Consider the following 19,710-nt stretch of genomic DNA (forward strand, 5'->3'; position numbering starts at 1 on the left):
AATTGATTAATATCTGCAAAAACTCTGTTCTTGTACAACAGTTCATATTCTTTAAGTCATTTGGGACAGCAATTTACCTTAAACAATGGCTGAAAAAACCCCCAACATATTTGGACCACATCTTGTTAAATTATTGGCTCTGCACATAAAATTGTTCTTATTGATAGGAAATGGCATAAAAAAGTAACTAAAACATTTTGTTTTCTGGTTTTCAAGGTGTACAGTAAGACAAGCGAGCATCAGCACACATTTCTAAAATCAGGCTACAAAAACTGCCCTTGAACTCTGACATTTGAAGCCAATCCCCTGCAGACCTCCTCACGGGAAATCATGCGTGTCATTTGTCCACAACACCAGAACCTGGCTGATGGTGGTGGTAGTAATTCACCACTGCTGTGAGAGACAACTCCTGGGGTGAAATGCCTTGTCCACAATCTCTCTCTCTCTCTCTCTCTCTCTCTGAGCTTTTTTCCAAAAGTATTTTTTAGGTTTCTCTCTGAGACATGGCAGCCAAAAAGAGGGCAACCAGCACATAATAATAATAAAAAAAAGATATGAATTTCACTCTAACTTTTAAATATACGGATTTACTGCTCTAAGCAGTCTCTTGCTGCCAGCAAGTTCTGTGCATATTCTCTGTTTACTTCACCATGTGCTTGTAGGAGCCCAAGCCCCGCCCCTCGTACTACTCTATCCAATCACATGACTAAAGCAGCACGTGGGAGAACCTTTTGAGGCCAATCGCTGCATAGTTGCCTCATGCGTCACAGAAAAACATGGCGGCGCACATTGTCAGAGCTGTGAGACGTCTTCCTGCACAGTAAGTCTGTTTCTGAATGTTTACATAACTCTTAGTGTTTTTTGCTGCGTGTAGAAATCATTTCCAGACAACATTTCTGGCTGTTGCTACGTCGCAGCGGTCGGCTGAAGGTCACTTGCTTTGTTTGCTCAACAGAAGCGTTCAGTAGGGTTTGAACTTGAATTAACAATGCTTATAAAGGTTTTTTTGGCTACACGATACAACTAATATGCTTAGACATGCTTTTTGTCAAACTAAAATCAACATCTGTGAGAAACGTACTGGAGAAAAGGGTCATGTATGTCATGTAAACATATGTTCCAATACTCAACTTTGGTCATGGCAATATTTAACAGATTCAAGATGTGAAATAAACAACTATCAATATAGTCTTAATGTCATGTGATAATTTAAAATTGACCGACTTTAATATGTTTGGACATACAGTACGTGCACAATTATTAAGCTATTTATTTCTTGGAGTAATACGAAATGCTAATGCACTTCGAGTCTATATATTTCAGAAAATAAAGGTATTTATTTTACTTTGGTCATTTTTAAACATTTCAGAAAAATATCTGGTTGCTAAGTTCTTTTAGTATCCACAGCATTGTCAAAATCAAAATAGTAGCGTTTTTCCTGTATATTTTTCAAAAAAGCCATTTCTCAGGAGTTATTGCTAAGTCTTTAGACAAACTCATAGAAGAAAATGAAATATGATAACCAAACGTTGTTTTTAGTATTTATCCTGACCTTTAGTTGTTTTTTTTAACAAGTAAAGAGCTTATTACAAGCTTTGAACATTGTCAATGGACTTCTAAGTTCAGCTAAATCCTAAAATCTTTAAATGTGCAAGGCAATAACAATTTAACTGGCTGGACGATAATAATCTAATGCATTTATAATTCTTATAGCTTCCTTCTGAAGCAAGTAGACAGATTGTGTGTGCTACTGAGAGAATATTTATATGTGAACAATTATTGGGAAAGTTTAAGTGTGCAGAATTTCTGTGGAAAAAAATCCATCTAATTTGTTTCTTTTTATTTATTAAAGTGAGGATAATAAACATAGCCTTAACAAATAACCAGACAGGCATTTGAATAAATCAGTAGTCAGTATACCTGCCATTCTTTTCAATAGCAGTCACAAACCTTCCATTCATGGAGTCTCAGTTTTTGTGTGGCAGCAGCCATAACTTCTTGCTCTGTGATTTCTCATAAGTGTTCATGCTACATGAGAAAAGTTGTTTGATTTTGATAAACAATTTTCTACATTTGTGACCTTATATTTAAGAATTCGATTTTTGACAATTATCATTGACTGCAAATTTTTACGCTTATGAGTGTAATAGGTATATCTCTTTGCGTTAACTGAAGTAGCAGTCCAGCTACATTAAGATCAACATGGCAAATTGTGTTATTTCTTTTGTAATAAGTGTTCTTATAAAATTAGAAAATTTGCCTGAAGCACAACTTTCAAACTCCAGTCCTTGAGAACCAGTGTACTCCAGTGTTTAGATGCCTCGGTTTCAATAAACCTGAATTAAATATCATCGTATGTCACACTGAAGATATAATTCACTATTTGAGTCAGTTGTATTGGATGAAAGTTAAAAGTTAAACAAGGCTTCCAGCTCCAAAAGACTGGACTTAGTTTGACATCTCTGGTTTGAAGTATTTTCAAGTTGTGGATAAGTATGGAAAAGCAAAATACAGTCTGGACAAATATAATAGTGGGTAGTGGTAGAGCAGGTGCAGCATAAGGAAGCTTCAGCCCTCGACACAACTGGCCCAGGTTTGATTCTGGACTTTTGCTCATTTACATCATATTATCCCTCTTACCCGAGTACCTGCGCCGTAGAGTGTAGGTTCTCTCTCCCTCTATAGCTAAACTCTGTTTCTACACAGTCACCTCTGACAGAGCCTGGCTTTCTGCTAAGACCAGTTTTTTATCCAAACTGATTCGTAAATCAGTTTGGATGAAAGTGTCTCCCAAATACACAAACATATATTTTTTTAATTTAAATTTATTCAGAATCCCATTGTATAAGTGCTTTATCCATCCATCCATCCATCCATCCATCCATCCATCCATCCATCCATCCATCCATCCATCCATACATCCATACATCCATACATACATACATACATACATACATTCAAAAGTAAAAGTAGGAATTTTAGACATGGAAAAGGTAGTGGTCATCCTGTCTCTAGGACTTAAGTTCTTCTCTTTGGTGTCAGGTTTTCACATCTGACACGGAGTAGACTTGATACAGTTGTTAACCAAAATTACATTTGTGACGTTTTTAGAGTGTGAAAGCATGGCTTGCTTTCACACTGCACTGTGTTAAACCAACCAAACCCTTTGTGAAAACCAGTTCATTTTCCAGTCTGCTTGCATTCACATATATCACCCAAACTGCACTACAGTTCACTTCAACCAAACCAAGACGTAGGTTTTTAGGTGGTCCAAAGTTTGCTTTTGTGTTCCACATCAGAGTTCAATTGTGTAGTCACACCTTCCCAAATTAACCTTTGAAATTTTGACTAAAGTTGACTTAACAGGACTTGTGTGAATACACTTTTAGAATCTTTGTAAAGTTCTTACTATTAGAAAAAAATTAATTTCATTTCAACTGAACCGATCTTGAATGATCCTTCAAAATTACACTTAAGGAGTTTTACTGATAGAAATTCTACTGTTTTAGTGTTTCGTGGGAGGAGTGAACTTACAACGGCTTAATTTCTGTGTGAGTGTTTTTAATATTCCAGAGGTAGTTGTGAGACCGTCAGCTACTTTGTGACATGTGGGTGTAATTGAGGAGGCATAAATTTCCACAGGCACAAAACTGACTGTCTTGCTAAGTTCAAGTGTGAAGTGATTTTCGCACCAGTCTTGTAGGTCTGCCTTTAAGTGTTTAACACTGTGCTTGCACTGTTTAACTTGAAGACTTCGCATACCGTTACTCTATCTCCTTTTTAGTTTTGCACTTCAAAGTTTCTAAGCGTATATGAAGCTAGACTAACATTTCAGGATATCTTCTTTTGCAGAAATACACTACAGCTGGCTCTCTTAAGCAGAAAGTGTTGGTACTAAATTTTGGTCGTGTATTTCTGTGACCCCGTGGTTAAATGCAGCCTTCTTGGAAGGAATGCATGTGCTTGTTTTATGGACAGCCTAGAGCTCTCGTCGCGGCGTTGGCGGCAGACTGCTCTTTGTCACAAACACCCTCATGTCAAAGATGCAACAGCATCCTGGAGGAAGCATTGGCTGCCACTATGAAGTCGACAAGTGATGAAAGTAGCCTAGAGGTTGTCAATTAAGAGAGCCAAGGCCTGGACCTTATAAGTTAATGGGCAGTTTCCCCTCACAGGGCCTGCTAGGGCTTTATAGCACTACCTATAAAAAGCCTAAGTGTAATGCACCCCTATAACGTTTTCAATTAAGAGAGGGAGCATAAAGCCATGCAGACGCTTGGCATTCATGCTACAATAGTAATGCAGCGGCATTGGTCTATAACTGGAAGGGGAATTTTCGATTGCCCCGGTTGTATTAAGTGGCGGCTACTGTGCAGAATTTTATGTTGATGGCACCTCATGCTGACTGGAAGCATTACAGACTTTCTGCTGTCTTCTCATCAACATTTTTTTAGCTTTGTCAAATGGATGCTCAGCTTGAAGCTTTAAAGCACGTCTCCGCTCCGGAGATAAATGCTAGCATATCTCGGTAATGTTACACCGTGTTAATGTAGTTAAGAAGTCATTATAAAAACATTATTGCACTTCGCAAATGCGCAATAAAGAAAATGAACTGTGTATTTGACTAATTCCATACGATAAAGACTCACTAACGCCGTTAATAATCTCCTGTTCTTCTAAACGCTTCACCAGACTACCTCTTGCCCATCTGGCAGTCCTCTGTGGCCGAGCTTTTCTTAGCTTCCGGTAGAAAAATAAATGAGTGTTGAATAAACACCAGAGTGTTGACACCTCATTTCCTCATTGATTGGTGGTGGAAGCTGAGCTTAAGGTGTGTGGCCATAATCCAATCAAGCAAGAAAACAACCACTGGGACTTTGTAACCAAATTCAGCACATATGGGAAGGGCTGAGCACACTGGCCAGGCAACTTTAACCCTCATGTCTTCTTGACTATTATTTGGTTTACTTATTCTTTAATTGTTTGCGCAGCTTAGAAAAATGCGTTAGCTTTTGTTTGCTTGTTGTTTTTTTTCTGTCTTGAGCCTAAATCTTCTTAGAGGTGTGTTTTATTTTTCTTTTACAATTAAGACTAATTTTAAGCAAACGAATCGATAAATTGCCCTATTACCTGGTAAGCTTGCCTTTGAAATCCATTACAGAGCATTAAGTTAACACATGTTGCTGTGCAAAAACAAAGTCCTGGCGATTGCCGTGGAAACCAGCTGAGTAAACACGGTTGAGACAGCAAGAAAGAGAGGCCTACACTTGCCTCTGCTCTGACTAAGGTGGATACATGAGGCCAGCAGATGGATGCGGTAACCTGTATCCCACAGAAGAAGAAAGAGGGAACAAAAACAACTGGAAACGAGCGCTCCTCCTCGAACTCTAACGCCTTTGATCAACAGCACATCTTTGGGCCGCGGTGTAGGACTTCTTACGACCCCGGAGAGCACATGGAGCTGCATCTGTATAAACACAACGAGGGAGGAATGTGTGAACAATCGCAACAAAAGAATTTTGTTCTCGAAACATGGGGTGGACTTGGCTAACGGGTGGTTTATGTGGTTAAGGATTTGAACGTGGGGGTTGGATCAAATGAGGAGCTGGGGAAACAGTTTCTGTTTTTAATGACAACACAAGTGGAAGACCCATGTTTCTGCTTGCAGATGTGAGCCGATACGAGTGTGGCGATTAGGTTATCATTTGTAAGGATTATGCAATGCTTTATGTTTTTATTACATGTTGTTCTAATGACTGGCTTTTTTTATGTCTTGACAAATCAGAGTTAGGTCAGAATTGGTAGAGTTTATAAAGCAGAGCATGTTTAAAAGTAAATGTAGTAAAGCAGATGGGACTGATTTAACTTGGATTAATAATTTGAATCTTATTCCATCCTCTCCTTTGCCGGAGTTGTGTTTCAGTCTTCTGACAGCCATGCATTGTTCTTATGGCCATGTGGATGGTGAGTAGTTTTAGGACAATGAGGTATACTTTACCCAGAATTTCCGGTCTGATACACAGAACACTAATGAGAGGCCCTTTTTATAGCCGCGTATTTAACTAAGCTCAGCAGGGGATTTATGTTCATGTGTGGCTTTTTTTTGTTTTAATGTATGTTTCTTTTTTTTGTTGTTGTTCCCTTTTCACACACACATGTTAAATATGTGCGTTATGTGAGGTTATTCCTAATGTATAAAACCAGGGCTGCAGTCCTGAAGTGAACCTCTTGGTGTCAGTGTTGTCACTAGACCTTGGGAAGAGAAACGGGTAGGTAGGTTATTTTTTCCAAATGCTTTATCTAATCAGTATCTTGAATTCAATAATTGGTCGCGGAAATGTTGTTTGGAGAACCTGAAAGTAATTCTCAGTATGCAGTGTTGTGTAGCAAGTTCTCTTCTTGCTGTGAGAAATATGTTGTTACCAAGGTACCAAGTAATGCCAGTAAGTAATGAATGGCCTCATTACTGGAACTTGAATTTGAGTGAGTTATTAAACTATATATCCATAGTAATCCTAAAGAAATACAGTAAAACGAGAAAGAAAGTTGATAAACTAGTGTTTTAGTTATATTTATTGCTTAAAAATTTTAATATGTTTGTTGTTTAACAATTGCATGATTTTACTCCTCACTTTTTAATGCACAATTGGACATTTCACATTCATTTAATGGGCATTTGCTAATGCATCTGACTTGATGGCCTGTATATACATTTAAACTAGGTGACTGCTAAGTGATTAAATAATGTCATTTCATTCTATTACAATTCATGGTATGGACCTTCTCAGTTTTTTAGTCGTTTAATTTGTCCCAGTGGACCTGGACAGAATCATTCCTTTAATTCTACAAGATCCGTAAATCTGCTGTGTCTTGTGTGTATGGGTTAATTTCATTAAAGTGATGAACTAGGCTTACTATGTTGTACTGTGCTACACTTTTTTTCAGATGTGTCAATAGTTTGTGATTAAGGAAGCATTTAGCAAGTTTCATCAACATATAGAGGTAGGACAGTCTTGATGGTGGATAAACCATTGCTTGTGAATCTCCCAGAACAGTTTTTGCTCTTTTACATTCTTTACGATTTCCTCTCCATCATTAACCTCTTCAGACCGACATTGAAGGTACAAGTTGACATTTGGGACAGCACTGGGCGAGACAGATGTTAGACAACTTGTAAAATTAGCACCATTGTGGTTTAGGGTTTCTAGCATGTTAAATAACTTTTGGCCTGCTTGGAGAAGGCTGCTACATCATATGTTTTATATTTGTTTGCCAGGTTCACACAGACGCACCTAAAAGTAAGAATTTCAAAAATTCAATTTAAATACCTAATTTACATATTGTTGCAAGGCAGAAATTCAGATTTAAAAAAACTAAGCAAAACTTTATTTGTTGTTGTTTACAGCCTATAAAGCCCTTTAGGGCTCGGTTCAGGAAGATTAACAGTTGGCGGTGAGAACAGGGCGAAAGGCCACAAATAGACATCAAGTTATGATGTAATTGATGCCACAGCTCTGTGATTGAGACCACAGAAAACAAAACTGAGATTATTTTTATATTCGAAATGCAACTACAGGAAGCACATTCTGTGTTGTGAGCTGACATGGAGCCCCATAGTGAGATTCAGGCGAAATTATCTGAGACGATATACCAAATAAGACATCATGAAAGTTGCATAATGTTTTATGCCTTACATATAACATGTTGCCATGGTGTTAGTTTGTTTACTGCAACCCGTAAAGTTTAATTCAGCTCAAATCGAATATATTTTATTAATGAAATGTTGTCTTCACTCATCCTATTTTCTTTGGAGTTATTGTAGATGTTGATTGCTGCAGGCAGTAAGGATGTCTTGTAGCAGTCAGTGTTTCAGAGGTCCTGAAGTCAACACTGACTGAACACACTCTCTTGTTTGGTAACAGCCATGAAGGGAATGTTCAGGATTGTCCGTATTGTTTTACGGGAAAGTCGTTCACTCAAGCTTGTGTTGTTTACCTTGAGGTTGTCGGATTAAGGGTGGATTGTGTTTGCACCATAAACAAACTTCTGTAGGGTTTTTTGTTTGCAACTGAGGTGGTGTCAATACAGTTGCTGCTAAGTGGACTGAACATCTGAGGTATGAAAACACCCAAAGTTTCCATCCAATGACTGTCGGCTTTTGTATCCAGATCGTTGAATCTGTCTTTCTTGTAAGTGAAGGTAAAGTGTAGCAGCCTTCTTTCAGCCAGCTTACTGGCAGTAGGAAGCAAAAGGGTGCCGATAAGGTCCATTTTTCTTTCAGTGTTTATACTAAACATAACATGAATAAGTTCTGTGAAATTTGAGGTACACTGTAGCGGTTTTCCTGTAAAAAAAACAAAAACAAAACAAAATAAAACCTCTTGTTAGAACATGTCAGACATGATGTGTTTCTCTGATTCGTCTGAACAAAGAGCAGATAGCCGACTACTTTGTTTTGGTATTTTGCTGAATTTGGGACTTGTTTGTAACTTCTCATCTCGGCGCTGGTTGCAGACAGGCAGCCTCCTGTTAGCGCTGCACTTCATTAGAACCAGGTTTCAGTGGTACCACACACATTCAAACAGCAGGGCCATCTCCCTAGCATCAAAGGCTGTTTTATACAAAGGCCTGTGTCTGTGTCTGTCCTCCCATCAGTGTCTGCTAATGATGCATGCCGCACACATTTTTAACGCCGACACCCTCCCCTCTCGCTGTCATTCATTCAACATACTCACAGTCCAAATGTCTGAAACCATTTCTCGCTCTTTTTTAAATCTCTCTTTGTTTCTCTCTCCCCCCCCTGCCATTTTGTGGTGTTTGTTTGGCTGCTGGGTTTTGTTTGTTTATTGTTTCCAGATGGCAGACACAGACTTCATTTGTGTGGCTTTCAAGTTTCCCAGAGAGTTTTTCTTTTTTACTGCTTTGGCTCGAGCGCTTATCCTGTTTCCTCTCGCCAGTCTTTATGATGGGCCCTTTTAAATGCAGCAACTGGAAACAACTGTCCATTCCAGTCTGCGCTTGGGAGAGCGTCTCTCTTTTTTGGGCACTCTCCATCTATAACCTTTGCTGTTTGTGTTTCGTTCCTGACGGAGCAGTCCGTGCTCAGAGGAAAGTGATGATTCTCGTCACCATGATTAGCCGTCCCACAGAGACATAAAATTCATTGTGGAGACGCAACCTTTTATTAGACTGAATTCTGCTTTAAATACTGTAATTTTTAGGGATTTCTTTTTCTTTTTTTTTTTCTTTTTTTTTACTTCAGCTCTGCAATATTTATTTATTTTTTTCCTCAACTGTGTTAGTCTGGGCATCATTAAGCTCTATGACATCACGTATTTACAGGAATCCAGGGGGCAACTGGCCCAGTAAACGTGGGGGTGGACCAGCGCTTGTCTTTACTCATCGGATGCGGTTTTAAGACGGCGCAGTAATCAAAGCTTTATAAAAGCCGCCCCTCCTCCTTAAGGAGGTCGTTTCTCCTGGCCGTCGCTGATGAGTGATTAGCCTGGCATTCCAACCTGCCTAATCCCATTTCTGACACTGATTTTTAACTCGCCAGTCATCATGGTCATTAATTTTTTTTTTTTTTTAGCCAAGCATGCAAGACTAATAGGAGGACAAATAAGCAGCTTCTTGTTTTTTTTTTATATCAAGTGACTACCAGATAGGTTGAGTAGATATGTATTTTTTTTTTTTTTTTAGGTTGCTGGAAAGTTTAAAGTATTTTTTTGTTTGGAGAAACTTGCTATATTTTTTGATGTCTGTAATTGGGGGGAGGCAGGGGGAGGGAAGGCAGTTCTGCATAAAATATGACGCTAATGGTAGCATAGTCGTGACAGTAACCTGTTTGTGACCCCGCACAAGGGGATCCGAGCTAAAGTGTGAGGGGATCGGACTTTAATGTCCACGTAATCACTGGTGTTTGTGTTTTACCACCACTGAGCCTCTGGCTGGCCGGCTAATCTCATCAGGGTTTGGGGCTGCGGTGCCGGGGTGAGGGAGAGGACAGCCTAGCGTGACCCACATCTCCGTGCCAGGACGGTTACAACACTCCAAGCTCTGCTGTGGCAGTTCCGCCGAGAGTTTACTACAAGGCCAATTGCCAGGGTGTTTACTACCGAACAGTCTGGCTCAACGAGATAATGCCCGTGCTAATGCTCTCTGAGGACACTCGCTGTCTCAGAGATGCAGATTTTTAACATTTCAGACTCTTTCATTATGGTTTAGATGATAATTTTTTTGTTTTAGAGTTTTGGAGTATAAAACCCAACAAAACACAAAGGGACATACCTCACGTTTGTTATTTGGTCAAGTCAGAAATGCTTTTGAAATGGGGGAAAAAAAAGAGAGAGAGAGGTTGACGTGTTGATTTTCTTTTCTTGAGAAAAACTACAAAATCTTCTGTTTTTAAATTCTTTTAAAAATGACTTGTGCAGTAGTTGTTTAGAGTTTGACTGTAGTCCTTTAACTTTTAATGGCTGTTCATTCTTTTTGAAATGACCATCTACAGTTGGCAGAATTAACAACAGCTTGTGGTCATGACCTCTGCAGTCAGTTCATATTAGGATCAAGAAGCATTGTTCATTTGTCTCTGTTTGAATGGTTATGGGTTGTTTTAATAAGCTATACTGAACTCGAATGGTGATAAAACATCACATGTAAGTCTAAAGCTAATGTATTTCAGCAAATGTTTATCATCATTTCCATGTGGTGTCACAGTTTTTTGTTTTTTTTTTTTAGTCTATTTTAGTTGCAGTATATGTGGTAAGCCGCCACAAAGTAGCATTTGATTAAGTGGAAGCAAAGTACATCACCTAAAATCTGAAAATTTATCCTGATATGTGGCAAGTACAGCTGAACCATTATCTTCAAAATAAAATAAAAAAGAAATAGTGTATTTAATATTATCTCTTGAAAAATGCAGCTCATTTATGAAAGCCTCTAAAGTTTGAAAGATGACATTAATAAACAAACATGACGACTAAGGAACACAGCAGACAGGTCATAGATAAAGTTTTGGAGAAATTTAATGCATGGTTAGGTATAGAACAATATCCAAAGCTCTGAATCTCTCACAGAGCACTGTTTAATAAACAAATAAATAAATGAACAAAACTGGTGGATGGATTGGCACTAGCCCTGTACAGGACACAGCTAAGTTGTGGGAGAAGGTTCTGTGGTGAAATTTGATGAAGATTTTGTTCTACATGCAACATGTTTGTCCTGTGCATTTCACCACCAGGAGACATGGTGGTGGCAGCATCATACTGTGGGGGATTGAGGGACAAGTCAGATGGTGAGAGCAAGAGTAGATGGATGGATGACACTGGAATAGTGTTATCCAGTCATCCACTCTGACTGAGCTTGAACTATTAAATGAGCAAACCTGTCTGTAGTTGTTCATAAATGAACCATAGAGTCATACCACAAAACACTTATCGCTGTATTGAAAGTGAAAGAGGGTTCTACAAAACTCTGACTCAGCAGAGATGAATGCCACTTTTTTTTTTCACTTCACCTCTTCTTTTGAGAAACATTTTAAATATCATGGATCCTTTTGCATTCCACATAACAAGAACTGCTGTGTGGTCATCCATCCTCCTGCCTCAATCCTAATAAAGTCCCTATAAAATTGTGGTTTTAATGTCACAAAATGTAAGAAAGTTCATGGATGCGAGTACGTTTGCAAGGCGTTGCAGTGTCCTGATTGCAAATTACGCAATTAAAATCTACCCAACTGTCTATGAAGGAAAGAAGTGAACACTTGCAATGTCAAGTGGCAGTAACTTCCATCGGCGCAGGCAGTGTGACGAATACGGAGTTCAGGTTGAATTTTACAGACAAGCATGCTGCCGTTAGATGTCTCATAACTTTCCAGTTCATGTGTCTGTTACACAGAATTGTCTGGCTGGATTGTAATTCATCTTGCTTCAGCAGAGGCGTAACAATAATCAGTAATGGGAGGCTGTTGGATTTTTGTTCCATAAACGTCAAATCTACAGGCTACACGATGACTTTTCTAAATGCAGATATGTAAAGTAATTTTTTTTCCAGTATGGGATAATTAAACTGACTTTTAATCTTGTGATTTTTGAGGCAAGTGAAGCCAGATAATTACAGGAAAAAAGCAAAAGGTTTTAAGGGATGTTAAAATTTTACCCTAATGTGTTGGCGATTTTTAAACCATTTCACCTATAAACGTTCTGACAGTTGATGGCTTTTCCTCTGCCTCAAATCACCATCCAACCACAACACACACACACACACACACACACGCACACGCACACACACACACACGCACACACTACCTTCCTGTTTGGATGAGATGCTAAACATTTGGCTCTCCATTTTATTTCTGGGATAGCTACTGAAATGTGTGGTAAGAAATGTGACCACAGCCCCCTTTCCGCCCCCGCATTGATGTTTCAACTACCTTGCTGGGCTTCCATTCACATAATACTTCAGTATATCAAAAGTAATCACAATAAAATGGTCTTACACATCACCTAACAGGAGGTCTGACAGATGTATTTTCCAATATCTGCTTAGTATTATTTCCCAAAGATTGTGCGGGAAGCTAGATATTTAAGAATCAGACACAGGCTTTACACAGGCTTTGATCTCTGGTAATAATTAAAGCAATAATCTTACATATCCATCTGCGAACACCTGTTCAGATCAAAGAAACCATTTAGGATTCAAAATTCTCACCCCAGCATAATTATCGCCTGGTGGCTGATGTGGCAACAAATGAATGCTTATTATCTCTTTTTGCTTTTCTTAGCCCTTCCTGCAGACTGTTGTACCCTCTGCAAATATAATGTTAGATTAGCTTTTATACCAACTGATTATGGGTGCTAAGTGGCTTTACAGTTTTATCTTCAGCTTGACCGCACACAGAAATGTGTGGTTAGTGTTGTGTTCTTGTCAGTGCTTCAAACGAAAATAAGTTGTTGGAGGAGGGAAAAAAAATGAACAAAATTGGCATTTATGAACAAACGGCAAGGAGAGTCTTTGTTCTTAGAAGAAACAAGGCTGTACTGCTTCATGGTCTGTTGGGTGTTCATCAAATTCAAAAAGTGTTTCCCCCTAAAAAAAAAAAAAAAATCAAAACAAAAAACAAACAAACAAAAAAACACTATGTCCAAATTGATTTATTTGTTTAGGTGTTAACCTGATATGAGGACACTTATTTTATCAATAGATTAAAAACATGCTCTGCTCTGTGGTGTTAAACACTTGAACACAGACATACAAACACAACCAGCATGGTGGGTTTAGTTCATCTTTGATGTACAGCGACTGACAAAGAAAAAAAAAACGACTCCCTCCTATGAAAAGATTACAAATAAACTACAATAAAAGGATTTGTTCGCTGGAGGTGGCCTGTGTTCACCGCATTTGCTCGAAATACTCTGTTATGAATTAGTAGTTTACACTTTGATCTTCTAAATGCAGTGCTGATGCCGATCCTTTATGCCAGAACTCACATAATGATGCCTTACAAGGTGAGGAAAAAGCGTTTGCGACTAAAACACATTAGAGGGGAACAGCCGATAACGGACAAAATCAGATGGCAGAGTGACCACAAGCAAATTGCCGTGCCTTTCAGTCCCATCTTCGCTGATGCGGTACTTCCTCGGGCTTTTGTCCTCCGTTTAGGGCACAGCTGTCAGGCTAGGTGCTACCCTCGCTCCCCGCCCGAAAACCTAAGGCCATGCGCCACTGCTCCCCAAACAATAAATGGGAGCATTAGACACACTGTGTTAAGGGCGGCTGGTGTTTGGGTTGTGGCTTTTGGGTGCTTGTCTTGTCCTATGGCCAGAGACGTGTGCATTGTCGCAAGGACACACTCGCAGCTGCACGCCACACTGCAGAAGATATTCTCTGCTCTACGGCCCTCTATTAGGAAACAGATTGAGGTAAATGTCCATTTTCCCTTCTGCTGACTTCTGCGGTGTGTCCTGGTTATTGACTCTCATTCTGTCGTTTCAGTTTTTCCCTGCTTGACAAATTCTGCACAGGATAAATGCCGGCAAGGCCTATCTACTTGTATGCAGTGTTGCAGTTTTTGATTATGCACCACTGGCATCACACCTCAGCAGGGTATAAGCAAACATGAAAATTAATTCACAGCTAAATGCTACTATATTCAGTCTGAGGGGGAGGGAAGAGAGGAAGTCAAACACGGATTTGCACTAGCGAATATGTTTTGTATTAAGCAGAGCCTGGACTGAACGCAGACAGGAAAGTTATTGTTCAGTACTGTGCAAAACTGATGAGCTTATAAAAGCAACACAGCAATAACAACATGATCACTAACATGTAAAGAAAGTGCTGAAAGGCTGTATCCTGATGTTGGCATTTCTCAACACCAACCTTAATATTAAGCAGATGATCTCAACCCTACTTGGCAGCAATGCTGCCCTACAGCAATAGCCTCCCACTCAAACTGAATGTGAGGAGACCTGCTGAAATAACTTGGAAGTAGTTTCAAGAAAACACAATTAAATCTTCTCTTCATACACTGGACATCCATGGACATCATTGTTTATGTTTTTTTTTTTTAAATACTTTTCTGGCCTAGAGTTCCTGTCCAAATTGAATTTAACCGGCATTTTCTGATCACTCAGGACACGTGTTAATGACGGGTGTGGGTGGGGTCTTCACCATTAATAGATATATTTATGAGCGGTATAATCTGTTCTCATCTGCAGAGAGCAAGAGAGTTGACTTCACAACCCACGGGATTGTAAGAATCTTTCCCTCTTGTTCCAGTGTTTCTGAAACCAGGGCAATATCAGATTCTTTGTCCATCCCCTGATTGGTTAGAGCTGTTTTGACTGTAAAAGGTTGACCCACTGAATACAGAAAGGGCAGAAATAATGATAGGCAGTTAGTGTTTAAAAAAAAATATTGAGAAGTAAAAAAATACGTAGCTGAAGTTGTAAACATAAATCCAATAACAATTGTAGTGATCCAAGTGAAAAAATTAGAATGCTTGAATGCTGTCATGCTGATTTGTGTAGACATTTTTACTTTCAAGCCATTCTCCAGCGTAGCTCAGCATTGACAAGTTTTTTCTTCAAACCTCTTGGATCACATTTCAAGAGAAAGAGCAGTATCCTATCAGTTTTTTTGGTTGAAGCTGTTGAGCTAGTTTGACTTTCAGCTGCAACTATGACATCCTTTAAGATTTTCTGATATGAACTTAAGCATGAAAGTACTTGGCCATGACTTTGAGCAATGCAAATGGAATTGCCCCCCAATGGTTTGGTATGCACCCAGCTGGCCTTTAAAAGGTGATAATTGGAAAATACAGGATAAAGTCACAGTCAAAGTGGGGACTCTGTGTAAGACAGAATTGGCCTTAGAAAAGAGAATAAAGAGCCAGGGAGACAGGTACGAGGGTATTTTAAAAGAAAAGATCAAAACTCCACATTTTCCCTTGATCTTCTATATTGTAGTGCAAAATTGCACAGAAGCAACATAATCGTTATCGCCATTAGTTTCTGGAGTCCCCCTTCTCCACATTATTCAGGATGTCTTGGTGAAAACTCCCAAGATAAATCTGCATCATTAGGGGACTGAATTTCTCTGAGAGTAAACAAAAAAAGTTTTAATGGATGGATACTTTTAATAATACTGCAATAATTAGTTATAGGCTTTGTAAAACATTTTTACAGCCAAACAATTTTTTGAAAGTTATGCCATTTCCAAACAATTGGTAATTATCATCCTACATACACATGTGCATGCACACACACACACATACACACACACACACACACACACACACAGTTTATTTCTATCTTCACAAGACTTTGCATTGACTTCTTCTTTTAATTTTTCATTAATTTCTACACACTAACCCTAAACGTTACCAGTACATGCCTAACCCTAAATCTAACCTGAACTCAGTTTACACCTTAGTCCAAACCTATCCCGTAAACCATAAACACCACTTCTTCTTATGAGGCTTATGGATTTTATTCCACCAAACCGCTTTGGTTTCTCTGTCTTGAAATCTTATCTTGACTGAATTAGACTTCTGAGAGACCTTTAAAACGCATTCACCTACCAATTTATTAAATGTGACACAGCATTCCTTCACTTGTCAGGAAGGAAGTTGAGTAGGAAGGTCAGGAGGCCTGTACAGGAGCCTCTTCCCTTTACAAGCCAAAATTCAAAGCATTTCTACACTTTACTTCTTGTGTTAGCCTGACCTAGTGTAAGCCTTTGCATCCGGTCTCCATTTCTGTGTTCTTTTCCAAGGGAATGTGACAGTGATAAGACTCTTGAAGTTTAGCTTTACTAGAAAGGGGGAAGCGAGGGGTGTAGGTGCATAGACGGGTGGGGGAGGGGGGCTCCTCTCCAGCCACCTGCTAAACCATACAGAAACCTTACCTTCCTCCTGTATTTGCGTACGGAGTGACTTTTCTTTGGCTCTTGGGAAAGAATAATAGTGAATCCCAGTGCCTCTGCGAGATCTATAAAAATCCTCACGTCGACAGTTTCACTCACTCGTTGATCGTTCTAGGCTTCAGTCCAGTCAAAACAGTCTGCAGCACGACACTCATCATGCCCCGTGTCAATCAGCAGGCATTTCCAGTAACAATATGCCAACACCCATTCTGTGCTGTTCAGGAAAGATCTTGCGAACTTCAAATGGAATCTTCTTAATGACGTCCTGTACCTGATGTCTGCTCCGCTGGCTACATGTGAGCCAGTAATGGACCCGTTGTTTGCACTGACATTGGCAGGCGGTAACATGGTCAATATCAAGGAGTGGGTTTGTTGCTGAGTTTTTTTTTCTTGTTTTTTTTAGCCTCAGAAACAAATTCGGATAACTGGTCAGTCAATAGTCATGGATTTTCACTAAGTGATCATGTTAAGTCGACAATCAGAGGACTGTTTCTCTTCTGAACATCCTCAATAACCTACATACAAAACAAAGGCTGACTCAAGTAACTGTAACCACTTTAGTTTAATTGTTCTCCGTGTTTTGGGCTCACGTGTTCATGACTCAACAGCTTGCTCAACTGTAAAAATATATGTAGGACACCGATTTCAGAAGACAGAGAATTTATTGTGGTCTATGCTCTTTTAGGAAGCAGTCTGTGTGTAAGCTATTTAGAAATGCCCTACTTCTACACCTTTTAAAATTCAAGTCAGTGCTATAAGAATAAGCAGCAGAAATGCACGTTAACAAGATAACATTTGGAAAAGAAATTGCTATTTTAATAGTTACTGTATTTGATATATTTTTGTAATAGATTCGCTCATATTTCCGTATACTCGGAGAAGTGACAGGCTACCAAGGCTCAGCCATCAAAGGTCATAAAAGGGTGACGGTGATAAAAAGCTGTTCAGAAAAGATTATAAGTTTCAGCTGTGAGGATTAAAACGGTTCTAGTCATAAACATTAAAGTCCACAATGGAGTTTTTATCTGAAACTGTCACATACGAATCAATCTTTCATTAAACAAAAGAAAACATTTATAATTGAACTCTGGAAAAGAAAAAAATTGTGCAACTAATTCAACTAATTCTCTGCTAAACTTTCTGCACCCTTAAGTAAACATAGAATGAACTTGTTCATAGTTCATACACTCATTTTGTACACATTTGCCCTTTCACCCTCGTCTACTTTCATTTGACAAGCATATATAGACAATTTCATGCCCATGAACTTAACCGTGGCTTATAAGTCTTAGTATGAATTTTGGAAATAAATAACCATAAAAATGTTCTAGTCTCACACATGAATCAAATCCAGGCCTGGGGTCTCTCTGCTTGGAGAGTTTGCATGTTTTCCCCGTGCAGGTGTAGGTTCTCTCCGGGTACTCTGGCTTCTTCCTGTCCAAAATCATCACGGTTAGATTAATTGATTTCTCTAATTTTCCCTTTAAGTGTGAGAGTGTCCATGCATTGTTGTTTGTCCTGTATGTATTACCCAGAGATGGACTCATGACCTGTCTGGGGTGCACCTTGTGTCTTGCCCAGTGGCCACTGGAGACACGCCTCCAGTCCCTCCAGCCATGACTGCAAAGTTAGGGAGCAGAGAAAATGGATGGATGTTTTCTGATAGAAAATAAGATGAGTGCTTTCTTAAAACATAATAAACCAATGGAAAAAGTAGTATCAGTCAAATAAAATATCGGTTGTTATTTACTGGTATTATTAAAAAAAAAAAACACCATAACATTTGTACATACCCATCTCAATAATCATTGGGTAAACATTACAGATTTTCCAGTCAACATGTTGGAATAACAAAATTCTGCCTGGTATGTGAGTAATTTTGAGTTCAGCTATGTTACACTGATCCAAATTCCACTGGTTGTTATTCTGATGCCCTCAATTTTGTTGATTTTTGTCAAATATGAAAATGTTTGACTCTTAATGAAATCCAAAAAAATAAATAAGTGTAGGTAACCTCTAGATAGTGGTTATGTACTGGAGTCACATAAGCACAATTTGATGCAGTAAATGATGAGATGGCCAGGGGAAATAACTTGTCATCATCAGTTGATAAAGCAGATATAAATAGACTCGGGGGAGCACCAAAAATTCCTGTGTTGAGCATCTCCGTTTTGAAACCCACAGATGTATGTACAAAAAGTCCAAAACTGGAAAAAATAAATAAATAAATAAATAAATCTGAGCTGAAATGACCAGCAACAAATTCATCTCCCTGTTACAGGTTTCTTTTGTAAAAAAAATTATCTCTGTGAACAGTTTGTCTATCACTTTGTATAATAATGTGGCAGATGGTACACTTCTGTCTTTACTCTTGTGTGTTTGCTTCAAAACTATTATTTCGGGCTTCTAAAATGAGTTGGTGCAAAACAAAATTAAAAAAAGGACTTTGAGCTAAGTTTCCATGATCCTCCCAATAAGGGAAGGAACCCACCTACACCACACCCTCAGGGGAGCAATAGGGCAACACAGGGCCTTGCCATTTTCCCCGTCACTTTCCACATCGTGGTTGGGTTTGTGTTTTTGTTTCTGAGCGTTTCATCTATTCACACTCTGCAACTGTTAGTGTTATGATTGAATGACACTTGTGCTTCACCATGAGGCTGACGTATGGCAAGTTTTACAGGTTTAGATTATCACTTGGAACTATAAATACAACTGTAGTTGTGTGTGTGAGAAAATTGTGTGTAATCCGTTTCCTTTTGCTTTAAAACTGTAATTTAGCACTAGATCAAATTACAAGGAAGAATAATTGTAGTGTCTGTTGAACAGGACAGACACATGCAATGTTTATGACAAAGTGTTTGCAGTTTTTAAACATATTTATGAATCTTTTATTAAGTTAATACATTTAAAAAAAATCAAAACTTTTTTCTTCTTCAGCCTTGCATGAAATAAACCTTTCAGTTTGTTTGTCCTGCATTTTAGAAATACATAGACCCCCAAATCCAGCTGACTTAGATGACAAGACAAAAGCTTTTGTCTTTTTTTGTTTTTTGTTTTTTTTGGTAAAACATATTTGGATGCTTTACTTTCTAAAGTTCATTTCCTGCATCAGTTGAAACACTATAGACACCCAAAAGATACTTCAAATCTACATTTGACTTTCGGTAATTCAAATTGATCAGTAATGACAATGCCTGGCGTTTGAATCAAAGTCTGGAAAGTGGAAATCTTACGAGTTATTGCAAGTGTGACCACTGATGACAGCTCTGCGTAGCTTTCTGT

General features: G+C 38.8%; 1 protein-coding gene across 1 annotated transcript in view; it reads left to right on the forward strand.

Moving 5' to 3' along the window:
- Window positions 1-753: 753 nt before the first annotated feature.
- Window positions 754-19,710, forward strand: part of LOC107835725 (citrate lyase subunit beta-like protein, mitochondrial) — a 35,345-nt gene continuing 16,388 nt past the window's right edge. Inside the window, exon 1 of the mRNA XM_016669075.1 lies at window positions 754-820. Within this exon, the coding sequence (XP_016524561.1) occupies window positions 777-820 (44 nt within the window). The 5' untranslated portion in view covers window positions 754-776. The remainder of the gene's footprint in view (window positions 821-19,710) is intronic.

Source organism: Poecilia formosa, unplaced genomic scaffold (assembly GCF_000485575.1).
Source record: "Poecilia formosa unplaced genomic scaffold, Poecilia_formosa-5.1.2 Scaffold19, whole genome shotgun sequence".
Lineage (NCBI taxonomy): Eukaryota > Metazoa > Chordata > Actinopteri > Cyprinodontiformes > Poeciliidae > Poecilia > Poecilia formosa.